General features: G+C 37.8%; 1 protein-coding gene across 7 annotated transcripts in view; it reads right to left on the bottom strand.

Moving 5' to 3' along the window:
* Window positions 1–13,617, bottom strand: part of RECQL (RecQ like helicase) — a 27,901-nt gene extending 14,284 nt beyond the window's left edge. For 4 of the 7 annotated variants that reach the window (XR_010374319.1, XR_010374320.1, XR_010374318.1 and 1 more), the window contains exons 1-11: window positions 11,865–13,068; window positions 11,473–11,545; window positions 9,903–10,100; window positions 7,879–8,058; window positions 6,926–7,032; window positions 5,760–5,958; window positions 4,460–4,626; window positions 3,801–3,882; window positions 2,568–2,716; window positions 2,366–2,483; window positions 625–763 (exon numbers count right to left, since the gene is read on the bottom strand). Coding sequence is in view for 4 of the 7 variants with exons in the window: in XM_064459782.1 (XP_064315852.1) it covers window positions 625–763; window positions 2,366–2,483; window positions 2,568–2,716; window positions 3,801–3,882; window positions 4,460–4,626; window positions 5,760–5,958; window positions 6,926–7,032; window positions 7,879–8,058; window positions 9,903–10,100; window positions 11,473–11,488 (1,355 nt within the window). In the remaining 3 variants the exon portion in view is untranslated. Of the gene's footprint in view, window positions 1–624; window positions 764–2,365; window positions 2,484–2,567; window positions 2,717–3,800; window positions 3,883–4,459; window positions 4,627–5,759; window positions 5,959–6,925; window positions 7,033–7,878; window positions 8,059–9,902; window positions 10,101–11,472; window positions 11,546–11,864; window positions 13,069–13,417; window positions 13,436–13,484 lie in introns of those variants that run through there. The other 3 variants (XM_064459791.1, XM_064459800.1, XM_064459808.1) reach the window with 3 other exon arrangements.
* Window positions 13,618–13,651: the final 34 nt, after the last annotated feature.

A 13,651-nucleotide genomic window follows, 5' to 3' on the forward strand; every position in this document is an offset into this window, starting at 1 on the left:
CAATACTAAACGCAGCCGTAGGAACAGTTTGGTTAAAGCAGAGAAGTATAATCTCAAATTCCAATAGAATGAAAAATCATAATATGAACTAATTCTTAACTGAGGCCAACAAAGGCTATACCGAATGCACGAGTTGTCCACAACAACACATACAAGTGCTTTCTATCAAGTATTCAACACAGCTCAGTGCAGCAGATGAAGCATTAAACATGTGCAGATTCCTGTATTGCTGTGAAACACTGGTACCTTAGAGTAAAAACCAAAGCATTCCAGTATTTGTTCTGAATGGGATGTGAAATCTAAACACTGTTTGTTGACAGGTATTTTATCTCAACATAACTGCTTCCAGAACTTCATCCTGAAGCTGGCAATCAACACACCAACATTCAGCTATGTGCAAGACCAGACATACTGAGCGGCCAAACCACAAAATCCAAACTCAAACTTGTTACAATGGAAGTGTTTCTACAGCATAGTGGGTTTTTCTTGTTTTGTTGTTGTTGGTTTTGTGGAGTTTTTCGTTCAGTGCTTTTTTATTTTTTTTTTAAATACCCTCTAAAAAACCCAACAAGAGTAACTTAACTATTTAAAAACTAAGCAACCAAGCCACCATGGTTAACTTACGTATTCATATTCTGGCAGTAAGACACCATGTCATACAGCTTCTCTTGCCCTACATTTTCCATCACTACCATTGAGCTGATTCTGAATATATCTCCAAAACCATAATACAAAATGCAGTCGGCTTTTTGGTCATCTCTACCTGCAACGCATTAAAACAAATGAGAAATTTAGGCTTCAAACTTTAGAAGAGATTTACTTTAAGTATAGTGTTTTGTGGTATAAATTCCACTCTTATCTGCATAGGCTTCAGCACCTGCTATATAGAGAGTACATGACGTGACAGAATATCAAGCGTAACTTATTAGCCAATAGAACACAGCATGGTATAGACTAGAAATAGAATAGATTTAGAACAGTCTTCAACTACAGAATCAAGCAAGCTGAAAATATTACACAGTGAAGATTTTTACTCTTTAACGACTAAAACAAAATATTAATGTTATACAAAAAGTTAGCGAAATCACTATTTTTTCACCCTAACACCTCTTGGAAAATCCTAGCCAAATACATCTTGAGGCCTAATTCTTATTTAATTATAAGATACTGTGAGCTTCAAATACCTTATGAGGTATTAATGGTAAAAAAATAAAGAGAGAATTAGGTGTGATTTAACAAAATATTCCACTTAAAACCAGCCCTCTCCTATAGCTGAACTCAGATGATCTCTTCCTTCCTGTTGCCCACCCCCCACAGTGATGTGCTGACAGGTGCCCTCCTGCTGTTTACAAGATCCATAGAGCAGAAAAGGTCTAAAAACCCTTAACTTTTAAAAAGCTTAACATATAACAGAAAGGAACTACTTCACTTGGATGGGCAGTCAAGGGGAAAAAGGAGGGTTTCATAATCTAAGTAGTATGTTCAGGCAAATAAGCAGCTTAATTGCTTAATTAACCCTTCCCCCCCTCCCCCCCACCCCCGAAGAATATAATTTCAATCAAATTATGAGAAACACACAAAAGCTGTCTCTAATCACCTCAAGTTGATTAACACTGTGAAACAACTATTTCAGCACCTATACAGCCCTTGTCTCTAGCATAAGCAGATGCAAACTCCCACAAATTTTGATGTCTGTTGTATTTCTCAGGCCATCATTAAGGCCAGTTTCTATCATACAGGCATAGTTAAAAATCTCAACCAATTGCCCCTCAGGATCCTTAAAAAGCTTTCCTCTACACAGATTCAAATCTGTCTTTGAAAAAGTAACAATGCACAAGGTCAAAACACCCAAATCAAAACAAAACACCACATCACCTTTTATTTTTTAGCCATAACAGCTACTTAGTGATGCTTTACATTGAGCAGTCCTTGAAATTCCCTGCTCCAGACACCCCATCCCACTCATATTTCCATGTGCACCGAAATTCATAGAGATAAAACATCATCTAGAGACAAGCTGAGCAAACTGCACATCCCAGTTGCTATGCAAAGAAAAAAAAAATCCTTTCTGTAACGTACATTTCATCAATGTCATGTTATGAGACAAAAATAAAGTAATTAAAAAATGCAGATTAAAGGGCTAGGTACTAAGTTATCCTTTGCTACACTGCAGTAGAGAGGCCTGAGATCATGCATGTAGTTTATATTTGTTCTAAAGCCTCTTTACTGAGGCGGAGTGGCATTATACACTTTGGAACTGGTCTCAAAGGCAAGGCACTTTGCACGAACGGCTAAAATCAAAGTACAATTTTATTGGTTTAATGGATGTAAATGGCTTCTTTGCAAAAGCTATTTCCTACAATACCTGCACGTCCACTCTCTTGGTAGTAGTTCTCCATGGATTTGCTCATAGAATGATGAATTACAAACCTCACGTCAGGTTTATCAATTCCCATGCCAAAAGCAACAGTCGCCACTACAACCTGAAATATGATTAAGAAACCATCAAGGTACCAAAACACAATTTGTTTAAAAAGGGATAAGCCTATGAAGAGGATCTACTTAACCTGGATTTGATTCGCTGCCCATCCTTTATGAACTTTGGTCTTATATTTAGCATCCATGTTTGCATGGTAAGTCCCCGCCTTGATTCCCAGTTTCTGCAAACTCACAGTAACTTGCTCAGAATCCTTCTGAGAAAAACAGTAAACGATTCCTGCACAAAAGTGAAAGATGACTTATGGTAACACCTTAAAAAAACCAAACACACCCCAATTCTTAAAAAAAAAAAACTTTGAAAGCTTTATTAACTTAAAAGTAAATAAAAACCAGTAAACAATGTTTGTGCCTATTCAGTCTGCAGTATTGGTAGCCATGAAGGGAACTTCAATTACCAGCTTTGACTTGTAGGCTAAAGAGAAGATATGGGTGCTGACCCACATAATCATGGAACCATTCTATTAATGTTCATGGAGGACAATGGTTATTAATTCTTATGTAAAGGAGTGCTGTTCCCTATGACATTTATGACATCTCACCTGAGGTTTCAGATGAATCTGCTTTTTGTCATTAGTCTGTTTGGGCTAAGTCATGGATTACACACAAAGCGATGTAATTTGTGATCATCTTAGCACAGTCTGTATTTGGGGAGATGCTCGTCACAGCCACAGAGTTCCACAGCAGAGACAGGGACAGTCTGCTGCTCCAGAAAACCGGGTTCTGTTGCCTTTGTAAAATGGCTCTCCTCTTTATTTGCACTACATAATTTATGGACTACACAAAGGCCAACTTCTGCAGTTCTGCTTTCATCACAAAAGCGCAATTCACCCCACCACACCCATTCTGGGCAGTAAATAATACATGAATCTTATAATCAAATATGAAAAAGAAGTGTTAAAGATAGCAAGTATCCTGACACAAAGATACTAAATGACTATGTATGATTTAAGAACCTTTAGTTAACCTTTTTTGAGCCTGGTTATCACAATCTTAAAAATTGCTATTATTCTTATCTATGTAAAGATTGTTTTACATACATCAACATTATATTTCAATACTTCAGAAGATAAAAGTAAAGACATTTCAACACTAATGAATGAAAAGAGTAATTAGTAAAGGTAACAGATCTTATTAATTTTCATTTGTTTTAATGCTGAATGTTTAATGTATGGTGAAGGCAGGATTCCTCTACATGTTTCAGGATCACTTGAGAACATCCCTGTAACACTTAAGATTAAAAAACCAACATAATGCTTAAGATTATAAAAAAATAACGTGCTTTTTTTTCTTACACATTTTACCTGAGAGTCCTTTGTATCTTCCATTAATCATCTTAACTATATCCTCAATGAAATCTTCATTATTTGAAGGTTTATGGCGAACCTCAAAAACATAATAGACACATGCCAGAGAGTTCTTCACATGGGCACAGAGTCTGTCAAACAATCCTATTATTCTACTTCTTCCAGTACAATAAACACAACTCTTCTGCCATTTAACCGAAATTACTATATTCTTTTTGGATACAGTCAGATTACATCTCAAAAGCCCATGGGAGAAAAAAAAAAACACCAAAAATAAAATCACAAGTTTTCCTATAAAGAACAATAAAAGAACCTGTGGCCAAACTGAAAATACAGTACAAGACAATAATTCACAACTTTCTGTAACCACATGACACATCTTCCAACAGGTTGTAGCAGTCTGAGCCTGCTACCTGCCTCTCCCTTGTGCTCAGTCCTATCTGCTAAGCCTTGCTCACAAAGAGAGCAGCTCAAGTTCCTCTGCAGATGACACTAAGTTGAGAAAGATGAAGTCATGAAAGAACACCATCATTCAGTTGAAAAGCTATTTACTATTAAAATGTATAATTGAAAATCTATTCTAAAATTCACCAGCCATAACTTGCAGAAGATAACATGACTGCGACGCAGTCAAACAAACAGGTAATAAGACATACCTCATAGTAAAGATTGGGCCGATTGAAAGAAGCAGTAAAGGTAATGCACTTCTGAACGTGCAGAATTTTCTGAGCATCCTTTAAAACATGATTTGTAGCAGTTGCTGTCAATCCAATCAAGGGAGCATTGGGAAACTGCCTTTTCAAGATACCAAGAGACTTGTAGTCTAAGCAAGAAAACAAAAAGGAGAAAGAAAAGATTTCTCAATACCATAGACCCAAAGTTAAAAAAAGACATTGATGTAGATAGTGTTCAATGGGGTAATACTGCAATAAATATTATTACTGATCAATTTACCACAGAACTAATTTATACATCCAAATGAAGTAGTAAGAAGGTTGCACTTATCAAAACAGATGATTTCTCTTCTAATTGAATTTTACAGAAGCAGCCACAATTCAGAAGGCAAAACATGTTGAAATAGAAGTTCTTCAAAAGTTAGAAAAATATAAGTGGCATCACATTAACCAACATTCAGGGTATTTTGCAGGTCTGTTTTTACAAAGAGCTTTTCAGTAAACACAGCTTTGGTAATAAACAAGCAACGTGGAATTTGGATACATAGGCCAGACTGTGCTGGGGAAAGATTTTAAAGGCTCAGTGCCTACAGCCACTGACTGCCTTAGAACAGAAATGCAGCCAGATGTACACATCCAAATTCCATGTTGCCTGTTCAACTGGCATGGCTTTTTGCTCAGACACCACTTTTTAACAGAACTGCAAAGGTTGACTTTACAGCTACTATTGCACCAAACCAGATTTTCTTTCAATGGCAAAGAAACAGTAACGAGTAACAGTCTTCTTCAACTGACAACATAGGAAAGAGGCTGAAGCACACTTTTTTTTCCTGCCAGTCAAGAGCATTTGTTTCTACTTGCTTTAGAAGTGATTAAGATATATCTCATGAATTTACAAAATGCTCTACCTCTGTCACCCAGAGTGTTAGGGAGCCGTGTAGAGAATGACACTTTTTCATGTAGCAGTAGATTAATTGTCCATATTAAAGATGGCAGCCAAAAACTTTCATATCATTAAGCTCCAATTAAAGTAAACTTAATTAAGAGTTTTTCAGAATACTGACAGCAAAATCTACATTGAAATCGCTCCCATTTGCATGAACTTAGCTCCTGGACAAGGATATTTTAATTTCTGAATTAAAGTCCTTGAGCTAACACAGGTACTTGCCATACGCTAAGTATTTACTTCACACATGAAGAAAGCACCTGGCTTTATTTCAGGCCTAACCATTATTTACTGATGCCTGAACAACACCAAAAAGTGGATTTCTAACAAGCATACCAGGCCTGAAGTCGTGGCCCCATTGACTACAGCAATGGACCTCATCTACAGCAATGCGAGCAAGACACCCTGCTTGATAAGCTTTCTCTAGCTTTGACATGAACATTTTGCTTTTTGCAATCTTCTCCGGGGTCACATAAATGAGCTTCAGTTGCGAATTTCTGTTTAGCATTTCGGTATGAACCCACTTCACATGTTCCTGTTAAAAACAAAAGGAGAAATCAGGGACTAACAAACTAGAACAATATACTGAAGTTGCTTAGTGCTAAGATTTTAAAATGGTTATTAACAACATATAAGGGGTAATTAACAGAGACTGATAAACTGTTACATAATATTTACCACTACTGTAAGTCTTTGCAGATGATCATTATATACAAATATGTTAATTTTAATACTTGGAAAAATCCATCATAGAACTTTGAAAAAGTAAACTATTGAATATTGGTCTTTGCTTCATTGCATGGTATCATTATTTTCCCAATAAACTCTAATGTACCAAACATGTCTGTGGCACAAGTGTAAAATAATTTCTTACACACAATTGTAGTCTTTATTACTGACTTTTCAAAGTGCTCTACCTCAAAGCAGGCTCCAAGTTTGTCACATTGCGTCAAGCCACTAACCTATGAAATCCAGTGTCATGTGCATGTTAATGACCACAGCCTCCTGGTAGCCAGGGAAACTTACTTCACTGTAAAAAGCAATTGACTAACAACAGCCTGGGAAATAAGTTGCTTCTCGGCCTCTGGATCAAACAGCTTATCATCCTAAAGTAAGATAAGCAATTATATGTAAAAGCCTGCACTGCTTAACATGTTACTAGTGGACATGAATCACCTACTCCAATCTTCTCTTAAGTCTAGAAACTTAGTAAGAATCTACAACACACATCAGCCAAAGTACTTCATATCCTCTAAATAGCCCCACAAAATCCATTTACTCCATGAAATCTGTTGGTTTACATATGTTCTTGTCATTAAAACAAGTAGGCAGGATATTTACATTATCCATATCGTAGCACATAGCCGGCAAGACACCATTGATAGAATGGCATTAGCTGATAAAACTGTGTCATTCATTCAGTATTCACAAATAGCATACACAGAGGCAAGATGCTGGGACATACACCACAAGAACTACAAAGACTTGGCAGTTAAACGTACCTTACTGCTTGAAGCATTTAATAAAGTTGCAGAAACACCAAGCTGTTCCAAAACCATGAGCTGATCTTCCATAAGTGATATCAAAGGACATATCACAAGTGTGAAACCTGTAACAATCAATCATTGCACAAACTGAACAGTTCAGATGTGACAAATATGTCCTCTAATGCTTTTTACTAACACATCAGCCCTGTTCTGAAGGAACTGCCAAACGTGAGCTTAAGCTTCATACATAGTAGCAGACTCCCCTCCTCGATAGCTGATAAGCGACTGCTAGGTCACACAGGAACACTTCTGTGTGCCTGTGACACGCACCTTTCTCTTAGAACCCAGACCACAAACAACTGAGCCACAACAAGCAGAGTATATGAACTAATATACAAAACAAAGCAAGTTGGATTCACATTCATGCCATGAGGTGCTAATTTACCACACAACTAAGCAATGCCAGGTATTGGTAAATTTGGTCTTTGTAACTAAGTGAAATTCCATGCAATTGGATACCTATTTTTTAAAAGTAATATACAAAATCTCTCCCAAATAATCTGAAGCTAAAACTTTAAAGTGGAACAGACAAACAACAGACATCCATACTTCAATAATTTATAGTCTGCATATTGAATTAAAAGAGAAAGACAGAAAAAAAATAGTGACAAACTTTTTTAAAGTTCTTGCAGTGTTTAATAACATAATGTATTGAAAGCAACTAGATAAATTACTGAAATCTAAATCACATCTAAAAGGCACATGGATTGTAAAGCTGCTATTGCTCCTTCAGAGAAAATAAAGAGAGCAAAGCAAATATTTCTAGGAAATGTTTTTCTCAGATCTTTGCACTTTTTTCCCCCCATATCATGATATTAGACACCAATATAACATTCACTCTCCAAATACTATAAAAGGGAGAAAATAAATCCAATTCTTTACATATGACCTTTTCGTTCCTTACCTACCATCAGAACAGACAGCCGGTAACTGATAGCAAAGGCTCTTCCCACCACCTGTTGGCATGACAAGAAATATATCCTTTCCTGCCATTGCAGCATTTACTGTTTCAAGTTGCAAGGACCTAAACTTCTGGAGTTTAAACTTGCTTTGCAGTGCAGTTTTTATCTTGTCATACCACGGAAAGTCTGTTAAGGTAAAAAAAAAAAGAAAAAACAAACCATTTTTCATAACCAGGTTTGTTAAAATTTAAGAAGGAAGGGCAATTGCTGTTACAATAACTAAATCCGGAAGCAATACAATTTTAGATTGGGTAAAGTGTTCAAAGATTCAGTGATGGCACACAAAAAGCTACACACAACCTGAGACTGTATAAACTAATTTCTAAGGTGCACCTTTGAAAAGTCTATGAAATGTAAATACAATCCACCTCCAGACTAAAGGCTCTCATTGTGCATAAATGTTAACTGATGCTAAAAACTCACAAGCAGATGAAGAGGTTCAGAGTGCTAACGATCAAGTTAGTAACTGACTAGTTCAAAATTAAATGGAAATGAGAAGTCCACCCTGAAAATAAATAAAACCAGACACTGAGCCCTACAACAGTCTCACTACTAAGTTGCCCATATGCCTCCCTCATACAAATGCAATGATTACAAATAGTCTAATGAAGGCAGGACTACTGGTTTTTTTGATACATTCCAGAGATAATGGGCATTTATTAAAAAAAAGGGGAGGAGAATTTAATCTTCAGATGCATCAGGAAGCATATTAACCATTAACCATATTAACCATTTATTATTAAAATTAAAGTGGAGAAAAATTGTAGGAACTCCAGGGTACACCACATGCAGTGCAAGAATTAACTCTGGGACTTGAGGTGATGTTGCTTCTTAATTTACTGAGATCACAGCCAAGCTCCAAGGCTCTCTGAAACCAAGAAAAGCCTCCCACTGACTTCCATGAGCTTTGCACTCGGACCAAATTTAGCTCCTGTTCTTATTCAACACATACACAGCATCTGATTGCAAAGATGTTAGTTTTCAAAGCATAGGAGGAGAGGATAAGGCACAGAGTCACCCCCAAAAAATCGATTAGTTCAATAGCATCAATCTGCAATTATAAAGTATCTGCATTCTTACATATGTGTAACACTTTTCTCAAATATAGACAAATATGGATTAGACTACAAAATTAATTTCATTTAAAAAAGAAAAGCCAAAAAAGAGAATACATAGACTAGATACAGGGAGAAACTAACAATGCATTTCCAAATTGTAAGTGAAGTAAAAAAGGAGTGGGGAAAAAAAATAATAAAAAGATCTGAATTGAGTTTGGCTAGGCACAACATGGTCAAGACCCACCAGACATCCAGGACTTCAGTTAACATTTAACTTGAAAGGCAGCACTTCCAAAAGAACAGCAGCCCTCACAGCACCGTGGGGCATTTGCCACTTGGACTAACTCTCCCGTACTAACATATTCTGTGTTACTTTTGGCAGTCAGCATCCATCTAATTTGCATAATTTGGTAAAACAGTGAGGCTGCATAACCCATGGCAGACACACCCAATGTCCCACCCACCCAAGCAAGAAGAAACACACAGACAGCAAGAAGTAACTTTGAGAGCGCAAGATTGTTATTATAAAATCCTGAAAAGATCAGAGTAATTATTTTTAGAATATAAATAAATAAACAGGGAATATAAGTATTGCTATATATCCAGATTTACTCTGAGATTCTTGTAACAAATCAAATCAAGTTTTGACTTTGCAATATGAAAAGAGTAAAAGCAGTTATAACAGGCCATTCTTGTGGTAATTCTGCCCAGAATAACTCTGATTAGTATTCAGGATTGTCCATGGAGTTAAGTAAGAGCATCACCCTGTGTAACTAAGATGGTAGGTCACCCAGATAAACAAAATTAAATAGGGCAATATTGTTATCTAAACAAAACTCCGTATGAACACATTTTTCCCCTAATGAATGAGTTCACTTCTATGTTAGAATATTTGAATTTGACTCCACAAACCTTTTTTGTTCCATGCCTCGGCTGAGGTTTCAGTGTCTTTACTCCCACCTGCCTCCAAGTCTCCTGAGGACTGCTTTATCAGACTCTTTACTCTCATCTTCTTTTGAAGGAGTTCCTGCTGTTTATCCACAAGCTCCTGTATCTGCATTTCCACTGCTTGCAGCTCATTTTCAATGGAAACCAGTACCTCCTCTAGCACTGAAGGGCAAAGCAAGGTTAAGGCAGAACGGAGACTACAGTAGTATGTGTATCCCAGTTTTAAATGATATTTTATTTAATTTGGATTGAGAACAATCAAACTTAAACACAAACCAGAAGCATCTAGAGAAACAGACAGTCTGACAGACCAGCTGATAAGATTATAGCATCTAATATTGTACATGCCATGTAAAAATACTTATCAAGGCTTATCAATCTATTTCTTATATTAGTAGATCACATATACCCAGGTATACCGTAGGTTGTAATCTCTGATACGGTGCATGAGAGATATGCAAAACTATCATTGCCTGCATTGATTAATAGAGAAAAAATATATCACAATCCAGTTTCTCAAAAGTGGTGCCTCTCCAGAGAAACACTTGAAATTATTTTCTTCTCTGCAGATGCATGTCAAGCAGTGAGAACCATACTGCATCCACCCTGATACTAAAGCTGCAAGCGTTACAATGAAGACAAGTAATCCAGCCAATTCCAAGGTGAGCACAACATCAGAACATTTTTAACAGAAAGCAACATTAATCTCTGAAGTAAAGGTCTTCTGAAGATGGAAATAGGGACATTAGCAAAAAGTTACATTTCATGCACCCAGATCTCCCTCCCATGCAGAGCTAGAGGATCTGATGAACTTCAAGGTTTGAACACAGAAGACAAAAGCTTTTGTGAACACAAGCCATTCTTCAGATCTGAAAAAACTGAGGCAAATCCTCCCTGAAAGCTTGGGTTACATAAATTAATCTTTGGTGGGAATTTTTCTCTTCACACCCTAATATGCATCTGCGTGAATTACAGATTGTGTTCTAAAATCCGGTCCCCAGGGTTTAAAAGAATAATTAACGCATGCTACAGCAGCCAAGCCTGTATCGCTATTTCAGAGCCAGGTCAGAAAAACATAAGAAATGTCTTCCTCCTGCCCCACCCTGCAAAATAAGAGATTTTGGTCCAAGCATAGCAAATATGATAATGTGCTTATAGAAGCAAAAATGCATGATATAGAAAAAAGATACCGTCATTTTAAATGACACAGAACAGGAACATTTGCCTTCCTAAATGCCCACAGTTACTCAGCAGGAAAGAGTTGAAAGTATCTTAAAATATGAAGCATATTTTCAAAATATCGAAAACCAAGTAATTTCCTTGACAAACTTGCTTTTGCTTTAGTTTTTAAGAAACGAAAAGTCATCCAGTAAAAGAATTTTTTCTTCAGATTTGACGTATAATAGCATAGACCCCACAAACTCTTTTCTGCATACAGTGCTATTTATATTAATTTAATTAATAACATCAGGTGATTGTGTCTGTTAGCTAAAAGATAGCAAAAGGAACACATTGAATACTATTTTTGAATTACCTGCAACAGCTTCCATCTCTGGAGGTTAGAGAATGTTATCCTTAGGAGACCTTATTTAACCCAGCAACTGTTGCTAAAAATAAAATGAAATATATTTTAAAAAGAGAGAAATTACTTAATGATTTCATGAGTAATCCTTCTAAACTTAGAACAAGTTTACTAAAAGAGATTCTTCATTAATATAGGAGGTGTTAATAAAACAGTTTAAGTACTGGTTCATTTAATCTGCCTACATAAATATGCCAAACTAGAAGAAAACACACTTTTTTCCTTCTGCAAAAGGGACAGATACCAACTCACAACCAATTTCTAAGGCTACAGCCTTCTACATGAAACCAAGTAATAAATTTTCTACAACAGACATGGTCTAATATAGACAGCCATTCACCTACCTTCAACCTATATTTTTTTGTCTCTTTAAAGTCTGAACAAATTATATTGTGCCCCTTAGAAAAGCAGCCACCATAACATTCAGAGGATCTTCTAGGAAAAAGTAGAAAGGTAGTTTGGTTCAGAGAAGGGGGACTGGTTTTGATCAGATCATCAGTGAGATGAACTCAGAATTCTATTTATTGGCTAATTTTTTGAACAACATTATCTGACACATGATATGCTAACAATACACCACTGAAGAAACTTGATATTCTTGTTAAATTCTGAACTATTTATTATATACAAGGGAGCCAAATACGAGGGAAGGTGAAGGGGAACAAATTCAGTGGATCCTCACTACAAGCTGATCCTAACATAACAAATATTTTACTGCATTCTATAAACAGGGGGAAAATATATATAAAAAAAAAATGTGTTGATAAAACAGACTTTGCCAGAAGAGGTTATGATTAAAAATAATTTAAAGGCCCACATTTCAGAAAGAAGTTGATGATTGTATAAGATAACAATGTCCAGAGCACCCATGCAATTCAAGTTACACAGTTCTGTCTTTATACCACCTGCCACTTGCACAAGCTTGTTCGGAAATATTACTCTCCCCAAAGCACAGAGCAAGCAGGGACATTCAGAGGAATCAGCAAGCATGGAACAGACACACAGTAAACGCAATAAACTACTTCTTTTCTCCCAGTAAACACAAACCTCACAGATACCACTAGGCTGGTAGCTCAGGAAACATAAGCCATTTTCTTCTCCAAGGAGTAGGAAGAGAATGAAAATTGCATATAAATGTTTCCCTATATGCTGCTAAAGCTCCACAAGTCTTTAATTTAGCTCCTGTCTCTAAAAGGAGGAGCTCAACATGCCCTACAATCAATTCTATACCATCGCTGCCAACAAAGACCCCTATTACCATTCCATTCCTCAAAAACGCAGCTCCTAAGAAATAAAATAATCACAAACTCATATCTTACAAGCCACGATGGACAAAAGGCAAGTGGAAGCATCTCACCCATTAGGGAGTTTTACCTCACTGTAAAAACAGCCGAATTCCCGTGAATTCATTTCATTACAGCCTTTTCTAAACAGCCCACAAGTGAGGAAAAAAACGCCGGCCATGCCGAAAAGAGACAGGTTAGTAACCGGCATCGCTTTCCACCCTGTACAGATTTAAATCAGTGTCCCAACACAGGAAGCGTTCTCACCCCGCCTTCTACCAGAGAAAAATAAAATCAATAAAAGGGGATAAAAAACAAAAGCCAAACCGACAGCGGAAAGAGATATTTACACCGGCCGTTTCAGCCTCGGTCACCGGCAAGCCGAAGGCGAGCCAGGCGGCACCAAGGGCAAGGAGCGCCACCCTCACCCTCACCCTCACCCTCACCCTCACCCTCACCCTCACCCTCACCCTCACCCTCACCCTCACCCTCACCCTCACCCTCACCCTCACCCTCACCCTCACCCTCACCCTCACCCTCACCCTCACCCTCACCCTCACCCTCACCCTCACCCTCACCGCTATTACAACCCTGGCGCGCGCCAGCGCCCTAACGGTCAATGCCGGGGCGCGCGCTCTCACCCCACCGCGCGCCGGTACCCCGACCGCTCCCCGTTCTCACCTGGACGTGCGGTGCTCGGGCCCCGCCCCCTCCCACCGCTTCCGCTACCGGCTTCCCTCAGCCAACCACCAACAGGCGGCGAGGGCAGGGGTAGGTACGTACACCCCCTCTCCCCCAATCAACGGCGATCCGGCGAGGCTCCTGTATGTTTTAATGAAAGCAGAGAG

The sequence above is a fragment of the Phalacrocorax carbo genome, chromosome 1 (genome assembly GCF_963921805.1).
Source record: "Phalacrocorax carbo chromosome 1, bPhaCar2.1, whole genome shotgun sequence".
In the NCBI taxonomy this organism is placed as follows: Eukaryota; Metazoa; Chordata; class Aves; order Suliformes; family Phalacrocoracidae; genus Phalacrocorax; species Phalacrocorax carbo.